Below are 9542 nucleotides of genomic sequence, written 5' to 3' on the forward strand. Positions count from 1 at the left end.
TCAAAATAATGTCATGTTAAACAACTATTTAAAATATCTCTAGTTGTAAAAGAAACACATACTCACTGTAGAACATTTGTTTTAAAAAGTACTTATTTGAGCACAAATAAGTATCTGTTTCGGGGGATAGATTAAATTTTAGGAGGTAAAAAGTGTATGAATCTTTGGGAAACATGAATGCTATTCATGGAAACCCTCTTGTGAATTTGTTAGCATTGATGTTATACATATGTTCTACTTGGTTCAGGCCGTCATATCCGTACATCTTTTCCTTACTTGAGGGACATAAAAAAAAAAAAAAAGTGGGTTTAGTAGTAGAAGCAATTTAGGAAAGTGATGGAAGCACTGAATTACAAAGGATATAGAGCTCTCCTGATCCTCTTACTATTGTCTGCGAACATGCTTGGATCAGTACTCATCCCAATGTCAGCATAAGTGAATTTTGCAGAGGAAGCTTCAGAAAACCTTAGTATGAGGATAATGAAATGGATGGATCCTCTTATTGAGGTACAGATGACCTCCTTTACAGTCTAAAAAGTACCTAGTTTCAAGCATCTGTGGTATAAGGACAGGGAAGGAATATTAGAAATGACCTGCTATGGCTTCTGAAGCTTCTAAAGAAAAGCTACATGGAGCATCATCAATCAGCATTACTAATTTTTTCATTGTGTATAAACACTCAAATCAGTTTACTTCCTAAGTTATTTTTAATAACTGAGTTATGAAGCTTATTTTTCAGATTTCATTTGTGACATTTTTATGTCCATAAATCAAAGGTGATTTATCTTTTATGGTTGGGTTAGATAGTAGAGACCACTCCACCTTTCACTCTATGTCCAAGGGTTTTTAGACTCCTTAGAAATTGTTACTTTGTCAAGTGGCAAAAGATGACAGAAGACCCTGCCTTTGTAAATTTTAATTAGGAATTAGAACAGTTATATTGTTAAAAAAAAATTGTAAGAAAGTTAAAATAAACCATTTTTTTGTTTTTGGTGTGAAGCTTTATGCCATTAACTTTTTAACTTGAAATAGATATTCGAAGGAAGTAGTTGCAAAAATAGTCAAGAACCCTTCCCCCAAAGGTGACATCTCATATAACTGTGCCACATATCAAAACCAGGACATTTTTAGGCCAGAGAACTTAATCCTTCTTTTTAAACAATTAAAAATACCTTCACATATTTGTATACTCTTAGCCTATTGACTTTAAAAATATTTGTTTTACAGGAGTTTATACAGAGAAATCCTCTTCTTATCATTAGTGTCTCTTGGAAGAGAGAATATTGATATTGGTAAGTTGGTTAATTAGGCACTTTTTCCTGTTTTCTTACATTTTACTATTTTCAAATGTAATTTTACGGTTTATTCTCAAGGAATTTTATTTCCTAAAGTAATTTTTAAAATTGCAGCTGGTATGGGTAAATACTCCACTTGCCTTTGAATATGTGGTGTATATATGATTGGACTACCATATATAAATGCATAAATTTTTTAACAAATAACTGCATTTTTGAAATTGTCTTTTCCAGAGGCTTTTGATAATGAATATGGACTTGCATACAATAGCCTATCTTCAGAAATCCTTGAAAAGTTGCAGAAAATTGACGTTCCACCAAGTGTCAGTGTGGAATGGTGCAGGAAGTGTTTTGGAGCACCTCTCATTTAAACTACATTTCAGACACACAAAGCTGGGGGAATAGACTCAGTTTGGAAACTTTCAAGGTTTGTTCCGAATGCTAAGAATTGGTGAAAACCAAAATGATCTCTTGGGACAACATATGAAACGTAACATACCAAATCACCTAGAAATGAAAAAACACCATTAAAATGCCCCAGGATTTATTTATGTTGAAAATTTGCAACTTCTGAATGGTTTATCTGCCTCTTCTGAAAACTATTTGGATCTCTCAATGTTTGCAGTGGTTTGATGAGAAACCGCATTCATCATTGGCATTGTTTATATTTGAAGCTAATTGGGTTTGGGGAATGACAAATTAAACTTGCCTAACCCCAATACAAATGAAATATCTCTTAAGAGCAACTCTGTGTGTGTGTGTATATATGTGGCTGTGTAGGTATGTGTATATACAGCCATATTATATTTATTAAAATTTATAGATTATGTATTGCAGTTTTCTGAAAGGGGTCTAAGTGACTACTACTAAATTCATCTGTAGTCAATAATCTCAAAATTACCTGCAAAGTCTGATGACAACTGCCTTGACTTTAAATTTAATATATATCTTCACCCTTCATATTTTGTATTATTTTCCTTAATGGATTTTATCTTGAATATCCAGTCACTTCCATCTACTTCCCAATAGCATGTTAATATACAACAGCTTTATAATTGAATAATACATGAGTCAGTTTAAATGAAATTAAATTGGCTTCATATTTCACAAAATTGGAACATGCTTAAAATGCCTGTGTATATATATATATATAGTCTTTGGACCTGAAATGGTTCAGGCACAGTAAATGGTTCCTATTGGCCACTTTTTAAAACCTGTGGGATAAACTTGCACTGCAGTTTTATTCTTGTATAATATATAGATTTGTATGCTTGTGCATTTGTAAATAGTTTTTTTTAGGATAAATCAATTAAGTCTTAATACTTTAAAGCTATTGAGCTTGTTTGCTGGATTTAAGAAAATCATGACCTCACATGCCTGACAATTATGCCTTTTGTTAAAAGCCCTTAGGAACAGTAAGATTGCCTTAACTCTCTGCGTGGTGTAAAACACCAGTGGTTGTGTTTTATAGTAATTATACATGACTAAATCACTGGGTACAAATTATTTACTGGTAGTTAACAGCACAAATCTCCTACCTGGTATAATCTTTTACATCTTGTTGCTGTACCAATCTTTCATCATTTAGGGTTAACCTGACCTTTGCAGAATTCTTGTTTCAGTTTATTGTGAAAGAACTTCTCAGAAATTATGTACAATTCTCTTTACCTTAAAAATGGATTTTTTGCACTAACTCAGAGTATATATTTTTGCAAGTAAGACTTGGTACTAGTTTTAATACTTAACACTTATTATCCCAACAGAAAGTTTGTAATTACTCTTGTATATAAAAAGATGGAGATTGAATGAAAGGAAAAATTGTTACCTTTTTAAGCCTCCAGAAATGTACACAATTTGAACCTTTGTGATCTTTAGAATTCCAATTATCTTTCTCTCCATTTCTTCTCTGTAGCCTGAAAACTAAATTACCACTACACAAAGAAAAAATCTGTAATGATCTCCTTACACAGTTAAGAGTATTTAAGTTTTCTAATAACTTTTTGTAACATTCTAAGTAATAGCCATTATATATTGGAACAGAAGTGGATTTATTTTAAAGGCTTTTTCTAGCACCTACCACAGAAAGGGTACCACTAAAAGCTTATAACAAAAAAAATCTCATTTGAATTATCTATAGGAGTTGTAATGCTGTATGAAACATATCCTCCTGTTAACTTCTGAAAGCAGTCTTTCAAATTAATCCCGATTATTCTAAAATGTTAACCTGTTAAGCGCCAAGCCTGTTTTGTCTTCCTTTCCGTTTAGCCTGTGATATCTGATTTCACCGATATGCTTGCAGCACCAGTGACTGACCTGTCTGGACGGAAAGTATAGTGTCAGTCCCTGGTGACTGACGTGGTTCAATGTGTTAAACTATTTTTGGATTTGGTAATCTAACTTTAGCTGCATTTTGTAAATTGATTATAGCATCCTGCATGGTTAATAATGAGCATAAATCTCCCATTAAATCTGGGATATTAAATTGCTGCCTCTTTACTTCATTTTTGGTACATAATACAAGATTAAAGATGTTTGTGATCTCAGTAACTCTTGAAATCTTAAATCTGCCAGAACTCATGAGCTAAAATAGTGTAGGCAAGCCATGTGTCTGCTTTAGAGAATGCACTTAAAATCAGCAATGTGATTCATGGTTTGTGTATTAGGGTGAACCATGTACGTACTGGTTAATACAGACCTATCCACCAGACTTGCCTTTTGGCCTTGTTATCCCCACTGTAGTATGTCCTTTTTGTTATCTTTAAAAATGCTACGTTTTCCCTTTTAATTTCTATAGTCAATTGCCAATTAAGACTTTTCATGTTATCTAACTAATACCATGTATTAAGAGCAATGGGGATCTTACTGTTATCTAAGAATCTTGCTTCTCACAGAATGATCCAGGAACTGGCATTGGTCACACACGGGATCTTATCTGTGTAAAAACTACTTCAAAATTTTACTCACCTGTGGTTAAACTATACTTCAGCAAATGAGCCTCTTCTTCACCCTTAAAGCCTAATGTGCCTTTTTAAGATCCTTCTACCCTGTAAAGGACAGTTTTGACTGTAACTACCAGAGATTAGATATGGTACATTAGAAAAAAGTGTACTACTTTCTCTTTGTGCATCCTTTATTGATGCAAGTTTTTAACAGGCATAGTCAACTCCTTTTCAGAGTGAAATAGAAACATGAATAATTCACTGGAGTTGAAAGCTTTCTGTTAATGTAGTATATTTGCACTGGTTTTAAAAGCTTTGTGAACTTTTGCAAAATGGTATCATTAACTATGGTTTTAACAAGTAATCTTTTTCATCACATATGACAAATGTCCATCTTCACAAGGGCACTTTTCATGTATTGTGCATAGATGTTTAAGAAAAACTGTATTCCTCAAAATAAAGTGTATAAAAGATTAATAATCCTAGTCATTTGTTTTCCTGAAATTATTGACTCACTGAAAATGCCTTATGCTAAGAACCTTTTCCCGAGCCACCCAGATTCCAAGAGAAACCATATCCTGCACACATCCTTCACCATCACAGTGTACTTCTGAATTTGAAGGATATGTCACTTGTAAGTTTTAGCCATTAGTATTCCTTTTTCTATGACCTGAGTTTCTCTCCATTTATCTAATTTTTATCATCAATGAATAGTCAGTAAAGGGGCTTTGATATTTGCTCTCCTTTATTTGTTAGTTACAAAATCTCATTTTTGACTGGACTCAGACTTAGAGGTAGAAGCTCTCAGAGAGGACAGTCTACGTCTCTTCGCAATCTGTTCCTGGCGTTTTTCTTTGGCCTCCTAAACAAAACAAAAAAGCAGTTAAAGCCTGTCTGTGTTGAAAATCTAAACCCAACGTAAGGCCTGACTCCTCCCCGGGTCCACCCCAATCATCTTAGACTGACCTTCATTCTCTTAGCCAAAAGCTTAGCATATTCTGCGGCCTCTTCCTTGTTTTTCTTAGTACGTTGTTTCTTCAGAGCAATACGCCTGCGTTTGTGTTGCAGGACACGTGGAGTAACAAGACGCTGAATCTTGGGTGCTTTAGTCCTAGGTTTCTTACCTAAAAATTTAGATAATGGCTTACTCACTTCTCAATACCCTTGTTCATTAGGACCCATACCTACATTTTAAAAACTAGCAACAGACACAAACCTGAGTTAGTATCTACGAAAACATATTTGTATGAGGCCTTTTAAATCAAATTTGAAATATTTTACAACTTAAAAATACCACCACTTTGCCAACAAAAATACAAGGCAGGCAAAATATTATACAAATATAAGGAGAACTGAAGTCCTTCTAAAAAGTGATGAGGCTAATACTAGCTGCCAGTTTTCCTAATTAGCACATTTAGCCCTCATTAAGTCAAGCCTATTTTAGGATGTCAAGATCATATATAAATTTACGTTTTTTTAACAATGAAGTCACTCAGCTTTTTTCTATCACTTTGATTTCCTGCCAACTACTAAGGCAGTGGTTCTCAACTTGGCTGCACATTAGAATCACCTGGGAATCTTGTTAAAATCCTGATTTCTGGGCCTCCTCATTAGTAACAAAAAGAAACAATTTCTGGAGGATGAGGCCCAGAAATCAGGATTTTAAAAAGGTTCCCAGGTGAGTCTAATGTGCAGCCAAGGTTGAGAACCACTGCCTTAACATAAAGACACAAGAATCATCTTAAAAACACCTGCGAACTAGCACACTCACTACACGGATGGTGTTTCCAAAGGTGTGATTATGGGGAACTCCTGTGCATTTGCCAACTATTTTTTAAAGCATAAGTTACAGGAGGCTAATACAGTGGGGCCTTGATTTAGAGTGTCCCAACTAATGAGTTTTTTGAGATACCAGCTGTCTCTCGGCCGATTTTTTGCATTGAGTTGATAGAGTAATTTGAGTTAACGAGCTCGGTCTCAGAACGAATGGTCTCAGAATGAATTAAACTCGTAAGTCAAGGCCCCACCGTACTATACTTTATCCTCAACCTTTAAAATAGTATCCGGCACATAGGGTGTGTGGGATATTTGGAATGAGTGACCAATGAACTTAAAATAAGCCAGGTATAGGTTTACCTGGAAAAATAAAACCCAACCAATACCCTCCCCCATGATTTGCCAGAACCCAACCTGAATATGCTATTTATTCCATTTAATGTAAATTGTCCATACACTTCATACAGAAATATTGTTATAAAACATTGCAGCCACAGACTACAGTCGTGATGGGTTATGTTGCTTAACAAGGTACCTTCTAAAAATATAAAACTACCAAACACCCATTCCCTAATATTCTGGATACAGTATAAAACTAATTCTCATAACTCTTACTATTGCTACTCATATCCCATAGATGAAAATGAGGGTCAGAAGTTAAAGCAAGTTCAACTGATGAAAGCATTTTCTTTTGTAAACTAAAAAAATTAGAACCTCATGACAGCAGAGCACATTCAATCATAGCCCTAGAATTTCTATTGTTTTTCCAACTTTTAACCTAAAAGCAATGAACTTAGTGTTTGCTAAGTTATTTTTGGATAAACATACATCAATTACTACCCGGAAAATTTTCAAGAAAAATTATAACCCTAGATAGAAGGCACTGGATGTAACAAGGATTAATACCAACTACATGTCATGACCCTCAATATTTTCCTAAAATCTCCAGGTAAGTTATGGGCACAGATTTCGTTATAATGAGCACTCAAAAACACTGGTGACAGGCTAATAACCAAGTTAAACAAGCCCTAAATGTCATAATATCCCCTACCTTCTTTGTTTAGAGGCTTTCTCACAACGTATTTTCGGACATCATCTTCTTTAGAAAGATTAAAAAGTTTTCGGATTCTGCTGGCTCTTTTGGGCCCCAGGCGACGAGGCACAGTGGTATCAGTGAGACCAGGAATATCTTTCTCCCCTAAGAGACATGTGAACAAAGACATTTTAATTTAACTTCCTTTTAAAGAACCCTAAGTTACTGCTTTCATTGGTAAAAACCAAACAACCCCATTGGATATGGCAAATGAGAAAGCATTTGGACAGTCAGCTTTAAATCAATGTCAGCAGTAACTGAACGCAAGAACACAAGCCTCACCTTTTTTGACAATGACCAAGTTGAGAACACTGAGGTTGGCATCCACAATGCAACCCCGAACGGATTTGCGCTTTCTCTCCCCGGTCCTCCGCGGTCTGTAACAGGAGTGGCCCTTGCTCAGCAGCAGGCGGACTCGGCCGTGGGTCAGGACACCCTGCTTCATGGGGAAGCCTTGTTTGTCGTTCCCGCCGCTGATGCGAACCACATAACCCTGCAGAACACAATGACACTTCACAAAAGGAAGGGCTGTGGCCTCCACGACCTACACTCTCAATTCTAGCAGGTACAGTTCTTTAAGTACAACCTGGAACTTCTTAAAAATAGAATTCCTCTGCTCGCTCATGTTTGTCTGCATTTGCCAACCTCCTAAGTTCAATTAGCGGATTCCTTGCAATCAAGCCCGACTTCTGGCCTAACCTATGCTTTCATAGAGGGAACAGCTCTAGGGAAGACAGATTACAGGGTAAGAGACCAAAGTATCCACAAGCAACAAAGGAACCAGAGACACCCTTTCTCCGCACTTTGAAAAACACCCTTTGGAGACCATTAGCTTGCAGCGCAGTTAGGGATGTATGCTTTCCCATTTGAGCTATAAAACCCCGCCAGGTGATAGCTCTACCTCACCGGGGTCCCCTTTGGGGGTCGAACGACCCTTTCATGGGTCGCCCAAGACCATCCTGCATATCAGATATTTACATTACGATTCATAACATAGTAACGTTACAGTTATGAAGTAGCAACGAAAATAACTTCATGGTTGGGTCACAACATGAGGAACTGTATTTAAAGGGCCAGAAGGTTGAGAACCACTGCAAGGTCAGCAGACAGAACCGAGTTTAAAACCAATTACACAGCCAATTACCACCCGTTTACCACCCTCCCTCAAAGAGGGGCAGCCATTCCGCTCCGCGATCAACTCGCACCTTCCATTCTTCACCCAGCGCGTCCGCAGCAACCTCTGTGGCCATACGCTTCTCATAAAAGGTACGGAGTTTGCGTTCATCGTCCACTTCAATGAGTTTCTGGCAGCCAGTGGCTGGGAAAGAGATGTTGAGCTAAGGATTAAACGGAGGGAAAAAGAGCTTTATGAAAACTACAGAGCCACCTACAAAGGCATTCCACTGCAAAAAGCCTTCCATGTCAATACCCCACCCACAGCCAGCAGAAAAATGGAGATAATCGCTTTTATTCACTATAAAGCACGTGTGGGCAATAACGCGCGACCAGCCCCGCGCTAAAAATAGGCCGTAATCAGTCAAGCCCCGCGCAACGACTCCGCGGAAGAGGGGCTCGGCGGCCGTGCACCCGGGAGTAAGGAGCCCAACCGACAGCAGAGCCGTATCTGCCCGGCTAGGCCCGAGGACGCCGCCACCATGACGCTCCCGGCCCCACGCAACTCCAGCGGCAATCGCTCGCCATCCCCTCTCCCAAGGCGCTCCAGCCCCACAAAATAAAAGCTTTCCCCTACCTCAGACCCTCCTCTACCTAGAACCGGGGTTTTGGAGAGCTACAAAAGCAGCGACGCCGTGTCCTGGGGTTCGATTCACGTCCCCCAAGCCTAAGCCAGCCCCCGCCATCTCCTCCTACCTTCATCCTGAAGCAGCCGACAGCCTCCGCGGCGCCACGAAAAAGAGGCTCAACTTCCGCTTAGCCCAGATCACATAGGCACTTCCAGTTCTCGCGAGATAGGCAAAAGCCTGGGAGAGCGGAAGTGATCATGGGTAGTCGGGGGTGGGGCTAATCTGCGGTCCGGAGGTGGATTTAGCAGCCTAGTAGCACCGGTGGCGCGTGGCGGCGGGTTTTGCCCTGAAGGTTAGACTCCCAGCCTGACCTTTCTCGCGTTACCCTTGACCCGGAAGCAGCCCAGCTCTGTCTCGGACTCCGCATCCGATGCTGCCAAGGAAGGAAGGTGGCCCTGAGTTCAGCTCTCCTGGACTGTCCTGCACCTCGGATTCGGAGGGAAGATTTACGGTCCGGGAGCGCACCGTGCCCTGCTTCCGCGATTCACAGCAAGACACCCTGACCACCCTGATTTGTTTTTATCCCAAAAAACTCTATCCACCCTGTCGCATAAGCCAATAATCACAATTACCCCAAGGCCCGGCCACCATCGGTACCTACGAAATAGTCTCCTTGCTTTCCGTCTTGCCTTCGCGA

At 38.9% G+C, this 9542-nt stretch overlaps 2 protein-coding genes across 4 annotated transcripts in view; one reads left to right on the forward strand and one right to left on the reverse strand.

The window, feature by feature from the left end:
- Nucleotides 1-4708, forward strand: part of DENND4C (DENN domain containing 4C) — a 108282-nt gene extending 103574 nt beyond the window's left edge. For all 3 annotated transcript variants that reach the window (XM_070431731.1, XM_070431732.1, XM_070431730.1), the window contains 2 exons: nucleotides 1228-1292; nucleotides 1530-4708. In XM_070431731.1, the coding sequence (XP_070287832.1) occupies nucleotides 1228-1292; nucleotides 1530-1666 (202 nt within the window). In that variant the 3' untranslated portion in view covers nucleotides 1667-4708. The remainder of the gene's footprint in view (nucleotides 1-1227; nucleotides 1293-1529) is intronic.
- Nucleotides 4709-4957: 249 nt separating this feature from the next.
- Nucleotides 4958-9075, reverse strand: RPS6 (ribosomal protein S6). Its single transcript, XM_070431733.1, has 6 exons — nucleotides 8973-9075; nucleotides 8309-8440; nucleotides 7386-7596; nucleotides 7062-7208; nucleotides 5201-5358; nucleotides 4958-5096 (listed from the first exon to the last, which is right to left on the reverse strand). Exons 1-6 carry the CDS (start codon nucleotides 8976-8978, stop codon nucleotides 5001-5003), a joined length of 750 nt encoding a protein of 249 aa, XP_070287834.1. The 5' UTR covers nucleotides 8979-9075; the 3' UTR covers nucleotides 4958-5000.
- Nucleotides 9076-9542: the final 467 nt, after the last annotated feature.

This window comes from Myotis yumanensis, unplaced genomic scaffold, assembly GCF_028538775.1.
Source record: "Myotis yumanensis isolate MYYU_CA2020_CCGP unplaced genomic scaffold, mMyoYum1.0.hap1 SCAF_12, whole genome shotgun sequence".
Classification (NCBI taxonomy): Eukaryota; Metazoa; Chordata; class Mammalia; order Chiroptera; family Vespertilionidae; genus Myotis; species Myotis yumanensis.

Excerpts from the sequence above, each read along its gene's own strand:
- RPS6 (XM_070431733.1), bottom strand. Across the intron at positions 5,359-7,061 it reads AAAGCCTCTAAACAAAGAAG|GTAAGAAACCTAGGACTAAA; the intron begins GTAGGGGATATT and ends CTAAATTTTTAG. Across the intron at positions 5,097-5,200 it reads TTTTGGCTAAGAGAATGAAG|GAGGCCAAAGAAAAACGCCA; the intron begins GTCAGTCTAAGA and ends TGTTTTGTTTAG.